Below are 17997 nucleotides of genomic sequence, written 5' to 3'. Positions count from 1 at the left end.
CTGAGCGAGGTATCCATTAGAGATTAGAAAAATAAGCCAAAAATATGCACCCGCTTTCAAACTAATCCGTCCAGTGCACCTTTGTGTGTTTTACCTGACTGCCGAGGATGGTAATTATTGATCCAAATTCTAAAAATAACTTTAAACACAAGATAAAGAATAATTAGTTTAATTAACAGAAAAATAAGTAGGTAGAGGATACTACTTAATTACTTATATCACCATTATCAAATAATATATTTATTTATTTCTTAGAAATTTTGTCAGCATAGTATCTACTATTTCTAAGTCATTATCAGTTAAATATTTAATTTTATCTATTTTTCTTTCTGTTGCAGTATGCAGTTTTAGGACCAACTATTTCATCATCTGCAAGATCAGAAAATAACTATAAGTATCGATTCATTGATGATATTATCAGGATTCAGGTGTATCAGGAATGACTACAATCTTTGGTAAATTCTATCTGTATATTCCATTTTATTATTATTCTATTTCTTTTTTGTGGTCAGTTTTCATCAATTCCGATGTTCTTTTTAAATATTATTAGCAATATCAGAATCTACTATTTGTTCGACATCAGTTTCAAATTTATATACTTTTTTGTAGTTCCAATTATTGTTATTTATGATGATTAAATAAGTCTACAGTTGCTTCATCATGATCAGTTCTTGTTTGCTTTGGTGTTACCTTGGTGTCTGTAGCGTCATCATCGTCGTCATCTACATATACCGCCTCGCTAGTATAGCGCGGCTGAGAGGCGATCTGCACTCTGCCAGTTGGTGCACCCTGTCACTGCGTATGAAGGCGGTATCAGCTGCCAACTCTTGCAGCGCTGCTACTGCTGTGGAGTCGTCCAGGGGGGACTCCAGCTGTTCTGTCACGCGGAGAAACCAGCGAGCTTCGATGCAGCTGAAAGAGAGAGGAATGGGAGGAGGAATTCTGATAACTATAATATAATATCTATGGACGCTTCACACCACGTCAGTCTGGCCCCGTGCTAAGTACCAGACAACGAAAATATATTTAATAAGTATTTTTATACTATACATAATACATATATTTAAGATTTTTATTATAATTATACACATATTTAATACACATCCATGACCCAGGAACTTTGAAAACTTTTTTGTTACGTCAGCGGGATTCGAACCCACGACCCCCGGCTTGAGCTGCCAACAGCCCACCAACTGAGCGACAGAAGTCGTCTTATGATATTATTTATGGCAGTGGTGAGAATTGTTTGGGAAAATTGTGAGACACCGTATCTGCTAGGTGGTCGTGTTTTTAAAGAGTTTTACTCTCAAATCTATATTTGCTCTAAAACTTACCACCTCTATAGGTGGTAAGTTTTAGAGCAATTGTTTACAAGTTTGAAAAGAGAGGTAAATGACCTATGAAAATGTATATTATTATGAGTCGAATCTACTCTTGGCTTAAATCATTGAGAGTAAAACCTTGGCCTGTTGTACAAAAGGACAGTCAAGAAGAAGGCGAGGTCGTCTTTTTCCGCGCAGAATCTGCAAGTGACACTACCAACTATTCTGTGGAGGTTATTGAGCTTGTAGTGCCAGTTAGGTTTATTCCGTGCTCTGGCCCTTTAGCCAATACTTTTCCTTATCGCTTCTTTATAGAATCGCCGATCAAAATGTATGGAAATGTACGCTGACGTTTGATTCTTCTTATGTCAATTCCATTGACGACCTCGGTGGCTCAGTGGTGAGCGCGTTGGTGGCTCAAGCCGGGGGTCGCGGGTTTGAATCCCGCCGACGGAACAAAAAAGTTTTCAATGTTGGGTCGGGATGTGTATTAAATATGTGTATGATAAAATAAAAATCTTAAATATATGTATAGTATAAAAGTATTCAATATATTTCCGTTGTCTGGTACCTGTAACACAAGTCCTTTAGGTACTTAGCATGGGGCCAGACTTACGTGGTGTGAAGCGTCCATAGATATTATTATTATACATAGAAGCGATAAGGAAAAGTCTTGGTTAAAGGGTCTAGTTACTCACGCCGGACAGGGGTTAGCAGCGACTAGGTTGTCGATGGTGGAGACGCTCAGGTGCTGGGGGTAGTCGGAGTGGATGGTGTACTTCTTGAGACGGGAGGACTTGAGACCACTGCGACGGGAAGATCGCTCCTGAAGATTATAATAGACTAGATGACGCCCACAACTCCGTTGCGCCAAAACTCGTTTATCACGCGGGAACTGTACATTTTTTCGGAACAAAAAGTATCCTATGTCCTTTCCCGAGACTCAAAGTATCTCCATGCCAAATTTCACCAAAATCGGTTCAGCGGTTTGGGCGTGAAGAGGTAACAGACAGACAGACACACTTTCGCATTTGTAATATTAGTATGGATGTACCATCGAAGAAATTGATTCATAGCTAGGCACAAATGGTGGACCTACGACATTTGGTTGAGTTATATCAATTCAATGTTCGTTGTGATCGGTCAGAAGGGTTTGACTTAGGGTGGGTTGCACCAGAGGCGTGGTTAAAGTTAAAGTTATGGTCAAAGTTATGGTTATAGTTAAGGGTTATTTAACTTTAACCTTAACTTTGACCACAGAATTTGACAGAAGACGTTGCTGGTCCGACAAGGCTTTATAAGAACGTGGGCGGGGGCGCTGCTGGTAAAGGAGAACTGTCAAAAATGGCGTTTTTGTATGATGACAGCGTTAGTTCCTTTTTTCGCCACGTGTATTAAAGCCTTGTCGAGCTCTATGGTTATGGTTAAATATGGCGTCCATTTTTAACTTTAACCAAAGATTTGACATTTTGCTTTAAAGTTAAAATTACAGTTATAGTTAAAGTTAGTTGGTGCAACCCAACCTTAACGCGACCAAATTACTTAGGTCCGCCATCTGCCAAGAAATCAAACTTCAAAATTGTACGTAAATGAGAATTAAAATTCCCCTATCTTAAAAACTACTGAACCGATTTTGACGAAATTTGCAGTATTTCCTAAGTTTAACAATATCTGGTACAACGAAAAATGATTACTTAAATCGGACTTGTAGTTCCAGAGATATGCGAACACAAACATAAAAACATACATATTATACATACATCATTCACCTTTTAGACATATCTGTTCAATATTTTCAAAACCTTTATCATAAATTTAACCTCTACAAATTCTACTAGACGATTATTCTCTCACGATATAATACACCATCTCCACATATTCCCTGATCCTCTGGGTGAGCAGGTGGAAGGTCAGCCCCATGTTGTTCAGCCCCGGACCCTTGTCACCGAGCTGCGGCTGGAACGGCTCCAGGGGGCAGTCCAACATCCTGGTGAGTGCAGAAAACGGATTAAAAAAAAAACGTACAACCGGCAACTAAAAGTAGGTATCTCCATAAGCAAATTTCGTAAAAATCGGTTGAGCCGTTATTGGTGCTTGAAGATATACTATTACGGGTTTTTTTTTAAATAAAGATTAAAAAGTACAGTACTCCCAAATTAATAATGCGCATGCAAATCTTCGTCAATTGTCGTAATCTCGAAAACACCCGAATCTATGAAACGTAAGAGCCCCAAACAATGCACTTGCATTTTGCACATTGTTCAAAGGAAATAGAAGTAAATATCATATAGCCGGTGGCTGTCCGTTGTCGCCAGTCCGTCAAGTGCTATAACTCACCGAGAAGCCATCGCGGCGTTACCATGGTAACGTCCAAGCAACGTCAGACCTCTACGTCGCTGCAAAGCGCTGTTTTTCTTAAAGTTAAGTTTAAAACAGCGCTTGCAGCGACGTTACGAAATACGACCGTTGCCGAAAAATTACAAAACTATGCCCATTATCACTTTGGGAGCACTGTATATTATATGTCCTTTTTCGGCAACCACAGTATCTCCATTGCCAAATTTCATCCAAATCGGTCGAGCAGTTTAAGTCTGAGGATATAAATTATAACGGATACACAGATAGACTGGATGTGGATGCGAATTTGTGTCTGTCTGTCTGTTATCTTTTATAATAGAATAATCAAGCATGGAAATACTTAGAGGCCCAGGAAATACGAGAAATAACAAATACATTAAATAGTTTATAGAAAACATTAAAATTGAGGCATGAAGACATAACAGACGTACAAACTTTCACATTAATATTAAGACCTATTTAAATGCTTTATTAATCAGTAGCTCTGTTAAGTTCAATAATGATCAATTAATATTAATAACGGTCGTCAAATGTATACACTATACAGTATTAACTATTAAGATAATAGTATTAGTAGATTGTATCAGTGCCATTGCCTAATTAGGTGGTGCTGGGTGCAGTACTGATAATATTATATTAATTATAATCCTTTTGTATGCTAAGTAAATATATTATTATATTATCTCAATACCAGTGGATATTATACTAGATGACGAACTCCGTTGCGCCTAAATGCGTTTATCGCGTGGGAACCGTACATTTTCCGGGATAAAAAGTATCCTATGTCCTTTTCCGGGACTCAAGGTATCTCCAATCTCCATACCAAATTTCAGCTTAATCGGTTCAGCGGTTTGAAGACGTAACAGACATACAGCAAACAGACAGATAGACAGTACAGTACAGTTATATGGATATGGATTTCATCAATCAATCAATCTAGTAGATAACTTTTATTTACTTTGCTTATTTTTTATTTCTTTAATTTATGCACCACATTAAATAAGAATAACATTAAAACTTACTTATCTGTTTTAAAACAGTTTCAAACTCTGAACTATTATAAATTTTAAATTACTATTTTAAAATTAAAATTACTTCACTCATTCTTCCGGGGGACAAAGTAAACTAAACTGGGAACCTTGCTTCGGGTTTCAACTAAATTCGTTAAAAAATACAACTTTATACAAGAAATATAACTAAGCAAAGAAATTAAAAACGCTTACCTGACCGCCGTGCTCAGAGATATTTAAATAAGATTAACCTTCAGTTTAATGAAGAATTTGACAGATAATGTATGGGGCTTATGTCAAAATTTTTAATTAATTACATTTAAGTAATAATTTTTCCACATACCTGAGAGAGCCATGCTTCGGCACGAATGGGCCGGCTCGACCGGAGAAATACCACGTTCTCACAGAAAACCAGCGTGAAACAGCGGTTGCGCTGTGTTTCGCCCAGTGAGTGAGTTTATCGGAGGCCCAATCCCCTACCCTATTCCCTTCCCTACTCTCCCATTTTCCCGTCCGTTCCCATCCCTACCCTCCCCTATTACCCTATTCCCTCTTAAAAGGCCGGCAACGCACCTGCAGCTGTTCTGATACTGGGAGTGTCCATGGGCGACGGAAGTTGCTTTCCATCAAGTGACCCGTTTGCTCGTTTGCCCCCTTATTTCATTAAAAAAAAACTGAGTGTAGCAGTACCGTCTGTAAGTGTAAACGTTATTGCAAATTTGCTTACGGTAACGCAATACATTATAGAAATATTATAGCTAAAAATGTACCCGACTGTACGTCTGTATGTCACGTCTCGTTCGTACGTTATAATGACAAATTGTTCGTAAAACACACACCTGAGACACTCACATCTTACAATTAATTGTTCCAAGATTAACTTGATCTATACGTGTACGTGGCTTTATATTTTGTTGTGCGCTTGTCAGATAAGAAAGTCAGATTATATTTTAAAGTTACTAGATGAAAACTCCGTTGCGCCAAAATTCTTTAATCGCACGGAAAACGTAAAGTTGTTGGTGTAAAATGTATCCTATTTCCTTTCCTGTAGCCTTAGCACGGCCACCAGTAGAAATGCGAAAGTATGGACAAACTGTGGACATAAACTAAAGGTGCCGTTCCGATCTTTACCGCGGCCAATCGCGACCGAAAAAAATTCAATTAAAATGCCACTTTATGACAGACTATAGTATATGTCATAGAGTAGGATATTATTTGAATTTTTAGGACTATAGTCTGTCATAAAGTGGCATTTTAATTGAATTTTTGGGAACGAAAAAAGATCGGAACGCTACCTTAAGTTTATGTCCACAGTTTGTCCATACTTTCGCATTTCTACTGGTGGCCGTGCTAAGGCTACTGGGACTCAAAGTATCTCCATACCAAATTTCATCGATATCGGTTCAGCGGTATGGGCGTGAAGGGGTAACATACAGACAGACAGACACTTTCACATTTATAATATTAAGTATGGAAGTCTGGATATAAATATTTAAAAGTATTAAATATATTATAATGATTCGTTGTCTGGTACCCGTAGGCCGTAACACAAGTCCTTCGTACGTTTGACGATGTCTGTGGCTCAGTGGCGCGTTGGTAGCTCAAGCCGGGGGTCGCGGGTTCGGATCCCGCCGACGGAACAAAAAGTTGTCAAAGTTCCTGGGTCATGGATGTGTATTAAATATGTGTATCATATAATAAAAATCTTAAATATATGTATAGTATAAAAAGTTTTAAATATATTTCCGTTGTCTTGTACCCGTAACACAAGTCCTTCAGGTACTTACCACGTGGCCAGAGTCCAGACTGACGTGGTGTGAAGCGTCCATAGATATTATACTTAGCACTAGACTGACATAGTGTAAAATATTCACAGACCTAATTATTTTTAGCAAGCCTTACCTAAAATCGCAAGCTATCTTTTCAAATTAGGTAAAACAATATTATAAATAGCAATGTTCCCTTCCCTGTACAGTTGTTGTAGGGATTTCGCAAAACCTCATGGTACTATTAATTTCTATTAGGTGTTACATAAAAGTGAACAAACAATAATAATAAATATAAAGGTATTAGGTAAATGTTACGTTTTTGGGCACATGTGTATCCTGTTTATTCGCAAACAAATAGGCGGTGTGAAACATGATATAGGCGATATGTTTTTTTTTTAATAGGGCTTTTATTTTTAATAGGGCAGAATAATACTAGAGATCGCCCAATGGTCGACAGACAAACCTTATGCTAATCTATGCAATAGAATTGAATAGAATAGAATAGTATTTATTTCCAGGAAATTTGTTTAACAATGGTTCTTTATATAACATTTTCCAACTTTTAAAAGTTTTCAGATCACATTCAAGCCTTCAAATTTCTTTGTAAAAAATCAAGATTCAGTGACTGTACAGTTTTCTTTATTTTATAATTTTAAAACTTTCTCCAGATTTTTTGGTTCATTTTTAGATCAAAACCAAAAGTTTTGGAAAACATATTTACACTTTACAAAGCGAGCGTAGTCGCAGACAAAAACTAGCTCTTAAGTTTATAGCCTAAGAGGTAAATGAAAACTCATCTATATAATATAGCCACTAAATTCAAAATTAATTCACTCGGATAGCAAGGAAAAATTCAATTTTCATCTTATAGCTGTTTTTATTTATATTAATTTGGGGAAACTTCCATAAGGAAGCAAAAGACGATCTTGACTTTGCATACAAATTGTGCTAGGTGGAATCCAATGCATATGAAACAAAGGGTTTGCTTTGTTTTTACATTGAACTTAACTGTTTAAACTCCAAAGTTTGAGGATAAAGATAGTAATAATAATAAAGCCTTTATTAATTCCTTAAAAATATGCTAATATTCAGGATAAAGATACGGCAATTATATTGTTCAATGTAATGCATTTAATTCAAATGTTTATCTAGCTTGCAATAAAAAAGTATGATAACAGGATAATTTGGTTAAATTCAAAGTTTTTGTTTTGTTTTTTAGGGGGGACACAAAAACACGATACGACGTCGTGTCGTACCACGACGCGTCGTCGTTTCAGGATGTGACGTCGAGTCGTGGTAATCTACGACGCGCGTGGTAAAAAACTACGACACGACATCGTACGACGTCGCGTCGTAGAAACTCATCATTGAATTTGTACGTGAGTTTCTACGACTCGACGTCGTACGATGTCGTGTCGTAGTTTTTACGACGCGCGTCGTAGATTCCCACGACACGATGTCGCATCGTGAAACGACACGACGTCGTCGTATCGTGTTTTTTTATCCTGGCCCTAAATCAGACAATTCAAGTGATTTTTATTAATTTCACTTCATGTATTTATACTCAGAGAAATATTTACTTATTTTTAAATTACATCAGGAACCTACACTCATAATAATATACAGAAATAATATTATTATGAGATATCATTTCTGTATATGATGAAACTTACACCTGATGATGAATAATTTCGAAACCGGTCGTGTCATTTGTTAAAAGTTATAATAATATCTTAATATAGTGGAAAAAGTGCAAGAAAACTGTGTTTTATTAGTGTACAACATGAATTTCCACCAAGAACCGACAGTACAATCAATTACATATACAGAAATGAGTTTGTCATTTCTTCTCGTAAAAATCTATATACCCATTATTTTATAATACCTAAGCATGTTAATAGTTTTAGTCCTAGATTAAAACACATTTTTTTATTCCGGAATGTATCCTTGGGATACTGTTATAGAAAAAAATGTTTTGTATGCTATGACATAGTCAGAAATAATAAGTTTTGCTTAGAAATAGTTGCAATGTAAAGTATTCTCAAAAAAATTTTACTCCTGGGATTTGAGGGTTAATCTTAAGTAGGTAATATAACTTTAGTGTAAGTTGTAGTGAGATAAGATTAAAATATACGCAGGAATTCTGAAAAAGGCGCGTCTTTCCTTTTATTCAAATAAGAAATAATAAAATGTATTAACACGTTATTATATTTTTTCCACGAAAAACGTTAGACACTTTAAAAATTAAACGTGGGAGAGCCACGCTTCGGCACGAATGGGCCGGCTCGACCGGAGAAATACCACGTTCTCACAGAAAACCGGCGTGAAACAGCCGCCGTGTTTCGCCGAGTGAGTGAGTTTACCGGAGTCCCAATCTCCTACCCTATTCCCTTCCCTACCCTCCCCTATTCTCTTCCCTTCCCTTCCCATCCCTATCCTCCCCTATTAGCCTATTATTATATTTCCCTATTCCCTCTTAAAAGGCCGGCAACGCACCTGCAGCTCTTCTGATGCTGCGAGTGTCCATGGGCGACGGTAGTTGCTTTCCATCAGGTGACCCGTTTGCTCGTTTGCCCCCTTATTTCATAAAAAAAAATTACAAATGTAGATAAGTGTGGTAGATATTAGCCTTTAGTAGAAAGCAGCCTTTCGAATCTACGAAATCGTAGATTTACAAGGCTGCTGTCAAAGGTTTAGATTGAAATCATTTTTTTTATGAAATAAGGGGGCAAACGAGCAAACGGGTCACCTGATGGTAAGCAACTGCCGTCGCCCATGGACACTCGCAAGTCGCAACATCAGAAGAGCTGCAGGTGCGTTGCCGGCCTGGCCAGGAGGGAATACGCTCTCTTCTTGAAGGTTTGCAAGTCGTATCTAAGATCCGGAAATACTGCTGGTGACAGTTCGTTCCAGAGTTTTACAGTGCGCGGCAGAAAGTTACGCGAGAAACGCACTGTGGAAGACTGCCACTCATCAAGGTGATAAGGATGGTATGATATACAAGGTGTAACAAAAATAAGTGATAATACTTAAGGGTGGGTATGTGTTCCTTATAGAGAGTTCACTGTGAAAGTAGCAGCGCTTAAAGACCAATTTTTTTTTTCACTTTTGTATGGGGAAACTCGTGACGTTCGGGCGCTTGCCCATACAAAAGTGAAAAAAATACACACCTTAAAGTATTATCACTTGTTTTTGTTACACCTTGTATATTTTTAACGTTTTGCCTCCAAAGTGTCTCATCAATATAAGTGGTGGTAATTAATTAAAAAAAATGCCACATTCTTACTAATATTATTAATGCGAAAGTGTGTATCTCTATTTGTCTATCCGTCTATATGTTACCTCTTTACGCACAATCCGCTAAATCAATTTTGCAAATATTTGGTATGGAGATTGGAGATATTATATCGAGTCCCGTAAGGACATAGGATACTTTTTCTCTCGGAAAAATGTGCGACTCCCGAGTCCCGAGCGATAAATGAATTTTGGCGCAAAGGAGTTGCGGGCGTCAACTAATAAAACATACGCAAATAACCAGCCACCCCCTGGACTATAGCGTCTCAAGTCGTGGATTTAAAACTGATTCGCGCGTGCCGACTGCGCCCGTGAGGAGATTAGCGGTTATTGTGGAATAACACGCTCAACTCCTGGACTATAATATTATAAGTAACCCAAAAATTAATATAAATTTGTAACGGAAATAAGAAGCGGAACCTAGACTATAAAATTATTAAGTATCTCAAAAATGCATAAAAAAGTTATAAAATAATATGTGACGGTGTGTCTGTCTATTGAAATCTAAACTAAATTAAACTTATTTTGACAGATATGGCCATTTAGTAAAGTCTTTTTCATTATCGCTTCGTTAATCGTTATAGAATCGCCAATCAAAATGTATGGAATTGACATTTAAAGCGTTCGTTAATATAACGTTGACGTTCGACTCGTCTTATGTCAAATCCACACATTTTGATCGGCGATTCTATTAAGAAGCGTTAAAGAAAAGATCTTGGCGCACCCGCCTGAAGATCTATGAGTGTCTTTTTTATTCGAAAGTTGGAATTCAGAGACGGAAAAGGACCTAAGGTGTACTCGGGGAATCGAGACAGTAGCGGTCATTGACTCCAAAAAAAAACTTGTCATTTTCTATATAAACCGCGATTGACAATGAAGTGTTAGATGTTCCTAGTCTAAGGGCGATATCGTATTTTGCATGCTCGATGTGAATTGAATATGAAGCATATCTCTTCGAACTCATAAAGAGTTAGAGATAATTATCATTCTAACAGTTACCAAGAGGTTTCCCGATGAATCTATAATAAAATCTTATATCTTATATATCTTATATAATCATATAATATTAGGCATCCGCTAAGAAAGGATTATGATCAATTCTACCTCCAAGGGGTTAAAATAGGGGATGAAAGTTTGTATATAATAAAACTTCTTAACGCGAGCGAAGCCGGCTCGTGTTATATAAAAAAAAGGTAGATGTTATGACGTAGGCATCCACTAATGTACGATTTTGATCAATTCCACCCCCAAGGGGTTAAAATAGGAGATGAAACTTTGTATATAATAATACTTCTTAACGCGAGCGAAGCCGTGGGCAAAAGCTCGTTCTAAATATAGTTCGATCATTTTTTATTTAGCGTCTAGACTAAAAAAAATTGAAAACACTAATTTTATTTTTATAATACTGCAAAATAATCACCTAAGTTTACTTTTTATGACACTTATTATCATAACCAGCATCAAATTATTCACTCATTACCGGTCATTCGTCACGTCACGTCATTATGACGCCGCGTCTCACCGTGACACGTAATTAGCGCCATATGACGTCACGCTGTCATACTGATGACCGGTCATTTTTAACGGGACAGAATGGTTGACGTAGAGCCATACATACATAGAAATGTCATCAGATAGCAGCATAAAGACAATTCATACAAACTTTCAAACGTCATTTTTACGTCAGATTTAGTTCTCTTCCCCCGCATTGGGGGCGCTGATTCCGCTTTAAATAGGCATAAAAATAGCTGTCATTTCAAAGGGTATCATAAGTCCAGCATACTTGTATAATGGAGGTCAGTGCATAATACTCTTTTCTTTTGGGGGTCCGGTCCGTCAAAAATGTCACTCTTTAAAAGGTCTCCGCCACCAAAAAAGTTTGAGAACCGCTGCTTTAGGGTGTGTATGTATCCCCTGTATAGAGTTTACTGTAAAAATAGCAGCGCAGAAATTACCTTTGATGCAAAATGCAGTTAACGACATTGACGTGTCTGTCTGTTTCCGGGTTCCGTAAGTTTTTCCGGGATAAAAAGTATTCCTTGTCCTTTCCCGGGACTCAAAGTATCGCCACAATAAATTTCAGCAAAATCGGTTCAGAGGGTTTTGGGCGTGAAGAGGTGACAAACAGACACACTTTCGCATTTATAATATAAGCATTAGGATACTAACTTGAATAATTCCACTACTTGTTCCATGCTGCTCCTCAGCTGCTCCGTCGCTGTCGCTACATCTGCTCTCTTCTGCGCCGTTCTCTGTCTCTGCTCCTCTAGCGTCTGCTGCATCTGTGCTATTTTTGAAACTCTCTTCTCTTCCATTTTGTCGTTCCATTTCTTGCGTTCCTCTGGATAATTTTATATAATTTGAATTTTGTTCTATTTTTCTATTGTTTCGTCATTTTTGCTTTCATCTCAGTAACTTTCTTCCGGCGGGGCTAAAATGGTCACATTTGGCAATCCCTCTCAATCAATTCAGCAAATGAATTGTCAAAACTGTCATGTCAAACTGACAAATGCCAAATTAGTACGAATTACTACAGTGCGACAAGGTTAAATATAAACGTGGGCGGTGGCGCTGCTCGTAAAGGAGAACTGTCAAAAATGACGTTTTTGTATGATGGCAGCGTTAGTTCCTTTTTTCGCCACATTCATTTAAAGACTTGTCGAGTTGTAGACATGAATTGCAAGCAGATTTGCATTTTGCGATTTAAAAAAAATGAATCATATTATGATTCTCAGTGTGATTCTCCAAAGCGACCATTTTAGCCCCGCTGTTTCTACCTAAATAAAAACTAAGTTACCCCGGATTTATAAATAAGTATGCCGTTGGCGACAGCCTAGGGGTAGCAGCGTCCATAGTGACCCTAAAGATTACGTACATGGGGCGGCGGATGTAGAGTGGCCTACTCTCATAAAAATATAAATTCGGCCAATGAGGTAATAAGTACTACGTAGTACTTATATGTCAGTGAATTCGGCACTACTATCGACATTAGCGGGCCCCTAGGGCCTAGACGATCAATTTTATTGTGCAATATCAGTTATTGTGCAATATTATTGAGCGTCCAGGGTTAATATTGACCGCACCCGCCTTTTAATCTTCTTGTCTAATAAATGGTTCAATAATATTGTTTAATGATACTGCACAATAAAACTGATCGTCTAAGGGCCCACTTACACATACATGACAGTTGTCATGTCAAAACTATTTTGTGTTGTTTTAAATAATGTACCTTTATTTATAACTAGATGTCCCGCGCGGCTTCGCCCGCGTAAATTAGGAATTTTACGGAAACCGTACATTTTCCCATAAAAAGTAGCTCTTATTTACTCTATATCTGTGCCAAATATTGCCATAAAAATTGCTCCAGTAGTTCGTAATTTCTAATATTTCCCCCGTTTTTCCCACATTTTCCTGAGTTTCTTCGGTCGTATTAGACTTAGCGTGATAATATATAGCCTATAGTCATACTCGATAAATTAGCTATCTAACACTGAAATAAGTTTTTAAATCGGGCCAGTAGTTCCTGAGATTAGCGCGTTCAAGCAAACATACTCTTCAGGTTTATAATATTAAATATAGATTTTTTTCATTTATCGCTTGACAAACTCGAGTCTCGATCTAAAAGACTATGAAATGGTATAATATGGTAGTGATGATGATGATGATGAATGTAATTTGCATAGTAGCATATGCTTTCCGTTCTTAAAACAACGCCGAAACTCCCAAACTTGTATCTATAAAGAATCAGGAGTTCTCTCAGCACCTTCCGAACCACGGTATACCAGGTGTACCTCGGTGCAAAATCTTACTTGTTGGTAGCATATGCTTAGAATACTTCCCACGAAACCGAAGTCACCACATGTTTCCATATACATTTTGAGGAGTTCCCTCGATTACTTATGCATCCTTCATCAGATCACCATTTTTGTGAATATAATACCAAATTGGGATGATACCCTATATACCAAAAGAAAAATTTTGAAAATCGGTTAACAAACGGCGGATTAATCGTTGAATATAAAAAAACGAACATAACACCTCCCCCATTTTGAAAGTCGGTTAAAATTGTAGCCTATGTGCTATTCTGATGTATAAGCTATATTATTGTAAAGTTTCATTAAAATCCGCTCAGTAGTTTTTGCGTGAAAGAGTAACAAACATCCATACATCCACACATCCACACATCCATACATCCAAACAAACTTTCGCCTTTATAATATTAGTAGGATTAGTAGGACTAGTAGGATAGGATAGTAGGATAGTAGGATTAGTAGGATATTAGTAGGAAGTAGGATTATATCTAAATATACACAGGGTGTCACAAAACTAAGTGATAATACTTCAGGGTGTGGATGAGTTCCGTGTATAGAGGTCACTGTAAAAGTAGCAGCGCTGAAAGAGCCAATTTTTTCACTTTTGTATGAAAAAACTCTCTACAAGGAACACATACACACCCTAAAGTATTATCAATTAGATTTATTACACTCTGTATAGGCAAATAAATATTAGCATTTCTTACCTGACTTAATATCCCAGGCATTGGTTTCTAAAACTTACCTATTAACTAGAAACTCACCTATATTCTCTCTTATCTTCTTCACTTCTCTTCTCAGTGCTTCTGTTTCCGCACATATTTCAGTTACCAATAGATAAAGAGACTCGTGATTTCGTTCCCCACGCTCGAAATGTTCTTTTATTTTGCGTATGTTTTCTTCTTGCATGTATTCCTGAATAAAATTCGGTATTTAAAGTTATTCAACATTCATCTCTGTCTTTCTCCCGTCGTCCTTCCTCGTCTGTCGTTCTCCCGACTACTGTTACTCACTCAAAATTGAGTATAACATTTTTACTTTATTAGCAATATTAAACCGGCGTGAAACAGAGTTTGCGCTGTGTTTCGCCGAGTTTACCGGAGGCCCAATCCCCTACCCTTTTTCCTTCCCTACCCTCTCCTATTTCCTTCCATACCCTCCCCTATTACCCTATTCCCTCTTAAAAGGCCGGCAACGCACCTGCAGCTTTTCTGATACTACGAGTGTCCATGGGCGACGGTTGTTGCTTTCCATCAGGTGACCCGTTTGCTCGTTTGCCCCCTTATTTTATATTTAAAAAAAAGACAAGTTGCACTCCGGGAGTGCCGGCAGGAGTGAAAACTTGATTTTTAACGTTATGCATTAGTTTTTTAACCCATTTTTTATAAAAATTGATTAAAAAAAAATCGTTTTTTTTAATTAATCGAAACCCTTACAATCGATTAAATTTTTAACCCATTTTTTATGAAACTCGATTTTTGAAAAATCGATTTTTTAATTAATCGAAACCCTTACAATCGATTAAAAAATATCGACAATCGAAAAAAACAATCGATTGTTCGATTAATCGATTTCGATGTTACAACACTACTCTCCAACCGTCTTACAGTTTTTCGATCAGCACGAGAATCTGATGCGAGTTTCACAGTTTTTACCCATCCCACAAAAGTGCTCAACGCCGCTAAAGAAGTTTTCACTTCAAAAACCTGTAAGTAAATGAGTGAGTGTATGCAGGCATGCGTACAGCACATCCCTCTTTTCCCACACTGCCTATGCGTACACTCGCATGCAAGAACGTGCAAACACCACCACCACGCAAGCAATAATGTTAGCGAATTCGTGCAAGGCCTCTTACCACCATGCAAGTTGAAAACCTCGACGCGCGTTTCGCCCCAACACCGAAGCATTTTCAGGATGTGGACTCTACGAACAACGTCCGTCAAAAGAGTTGTTCCTAGAGTCCACATCCTGAGGATTTCCTCACTCTTTTCTTTAATCACATATTTAGGACTTGTTGCGTCGTTGTTGCGCCCCCTCCCTCGTATTGTAATTTTCCATCTTTTTAGTAAAAGATGGCCCCGTGCGAGTTTCTTCTCGCCGGGTTAGTTCCCGAACCGGTGGTAGGCACCTTAGTTTCTTCGTTCTTTCTACGACGTTCAAAAAGAGTATTAATGATACCTATTTTGAATAAAAAGATATTTTATTTATTTATTTTATTTATTCACAGTACAAAATTTTTCATTTATATCTAGTGAAGCGGTGAGGCGCGCCATTTCAAATTAGACAAGCTCTACCTAAATTCCGATTTGATCTGTTTTTGAAAAATTAAATGCAACGTAATGAATTCTTATGTAATGTGTCTTGGCATATGTAACAAATTGCACTTTAATGATTGTCGTTTAAATTAACTATTCATTTTAGTGCAATGTATTTTTAGCCAACATAAAAAAGGAAGAGGTTTCTCAACTCGACTGCATAAATATTTTTTTATGTTTGTTCGCAGATAATTTCGGCGTTTGTGAACCGAAAAATTTTGATGAATCTTTTTTTGTAGGAAAGAGATACCTTACAAGTGGTCCTGAAGTCGGTTTGTATTTAAATTTTTACGTAAAAAAGTTAAAATAGACATTTTTATAAAAGTATTAAGTTAAATCAAAACAGACTCACATAAATCTCCTCCAACACTCTCTTATGGTACTCCATTTCTCTCTTATTTCTTTCCTCTTCCGCAATTCTCCTTGTTTCCTCTCTCTCCTCCTCCCTCTGGTTGACTCTCATCACCCCCTTTCGGGCGAGGAAGTGGTAGAGTTTGGTCTCGTGGTCGAAAGCCTTTTGAAGGTCGCGCATCTCCTGTTGTTGAATTCATATTAGTATTAAAAGTTTGTCCGTCTGTTATGCTTAAACGGTGGCAACCTGCAGCTCTTCTGATGTTCTTTGCGTTTGATTATGCAACGGTGGTTGCTACCCATCAGGTGGCCCGTTTGCCCCCTTATTTAAAAAAATACGGCTGAACGGATATCGATGAAAGTTGGTACAGATATGCTTTGATTTTATCGAGAAAGGATATAGGATAGTTCTTATTCTGAGAAAATATACGGTTTCCCCGCAATAAATGAATTTCGACGCAACTAATTTGCGGGCGACATCTATTAGTATTATCAATACTAATATTATAAATGCGAAAGTGTGTCTGTCTGTCTGTTTTTTTTAATGAAATAAGGGGGCAAACGAGCAAACGGGCTCATCTGATGGAAAGCAACTTCCGTCGCCCATGGACACTCGCAGCATCAGAAGAGCTACAGGTGCGTCGCCGGCCTTTTAAGAGAGAATCGGGTAATAGGGGAGGGTAGGAATGGGACGGGAAGGGAATAGGGGAGAGTAGGGAAGGGAAAAGGGTTGGGGATTGGGCCTTCGGTAAACTCACTCACTTGGCGAAGCAAAGCGCAAGCGCTGTTTCACGCCGGTTTTCTGTGAGAACGTGGTATTTCTTCGGTCGAGCCGGCCCATTCGTGCCGAAACATGGCTCTCCCATGTATAAATAGTTACCTCTTCACGCTCAAACCGCTGAACCGATTTGGCTGAAATTTGGTGTGGATATACTTTGAGTCCCGGGAAAGGACATAGGATACTTTTATCCCGGGAAAATGTACGGTTTCCGCACGATAAACGATTTTTCTATTGACAACATCTATTAGTATTATCAATACGAAAGTGTCTCTTCAAACTTAAACCATTCAACCGATTTCAATGAAATTCGGTATGAATATACTTTGAATACCAAGAAAGGAAATAGGATACTTTTCATCCACGATAAATGTACGGTTCTCGCAATTTCGATGCAACGAAGATACATTTAATAATTTTTCATCCGAAGTCTCAGACACAGGGTTAATAAAACACCAAATCCAACGGATGCCAGTACACATGTGAGTTCAGTACAATCTAATTTATATCTTGAACCTTATGTTCATTGACATAAAGGTTTTAGTGAAGATAAAATATGTCTGAACGTTGTCTAATGCTAAGTACTCACACTAAACTTACTCGACGCGAGCCGTGGAGCTTTAGTCAAGGGTGTGAGTTTTGCGGTCCACACGCTAATTTTTACTCGATATTATGATTAGATAATGCCAAGTACTCACATACGGTTTTACTTTCTCGAGCAATCACGTAGAGTAAAAACCACGGCTTAATGGGCTTTCGTCCACACATTCAGCACTACTCGATTATTTTACTCCAAATCGAGTAAAAATTATCTTGTGGACCGCAAAACTTACACGCTTGAGTAAAGCTCGACGGCTCGCGTCGAGTAAGTTTAGATTTATTTTTCCATCGAGCCGGCTCGATGCGAGCCTCCGAGCTGTGAGTTTCGCGGTCCGCACGTAATTTTTACTCGATTTAGATTAAAACTATCGAGTAATACCGTATGTGA

General features: G+C 37.8%; 1 protein-coding gene across 1 annotated transcript in view; it reads right to left on the bottom strand.

Moving 5' to 3' along the window:
* Positions 1-574: 574 nt before the first annotated feature.
* The window catches only part of LOC121737796 (outer dynein arm protein 1-like), a 28501-nt gene continuing 11078 nt past the window's right edge, over positions 575-17997 (bottom strand). Inside the window, exons 7-12 of the mRNA XM_042129492.1 lie at positions 16233-16415; positions 14330-14480; positions 11923-12094; positions 3177-3309; positions 2021-2148; positions 575-912 (exon numbers count right to left, since the gene is read on the bottom strand). Of these exons, the coding sequence (XP_041985426.1) occupies positions 723-912; positions 2021-2148; positions 3177-3309; positions 11923-12094; positions 14330-14480; positions 16233-16415 (957 nt within the window). The 3' untranslated portion in view covers positions 575-722. The remainder of the gene's footprint in view (positions 913-2020; positions 2149-3176; positions 3310-11922; positions 12095-14329; positions 14481-16232; positions 16416-17997) is intronic.

Source organism: Aricia agestis, chromosome 21, assembly GCF_905147365.1.
Source record: "Aricia agestis chromosome 21, ilAriAges1.1, whole genome shotgun sequence".
Taxonomy (NCBI): domain Eukaryota; kingdom Metazoa; phylum Arthropoda; class Insecta; order Lepidoptera; family Lycaenidae; genus Aricia; species Aricia agestis.
Note: the sequence above shows the minus strand (reverse complement) of the source record. Positions and strands in the feature narration are given on the sequence as shown.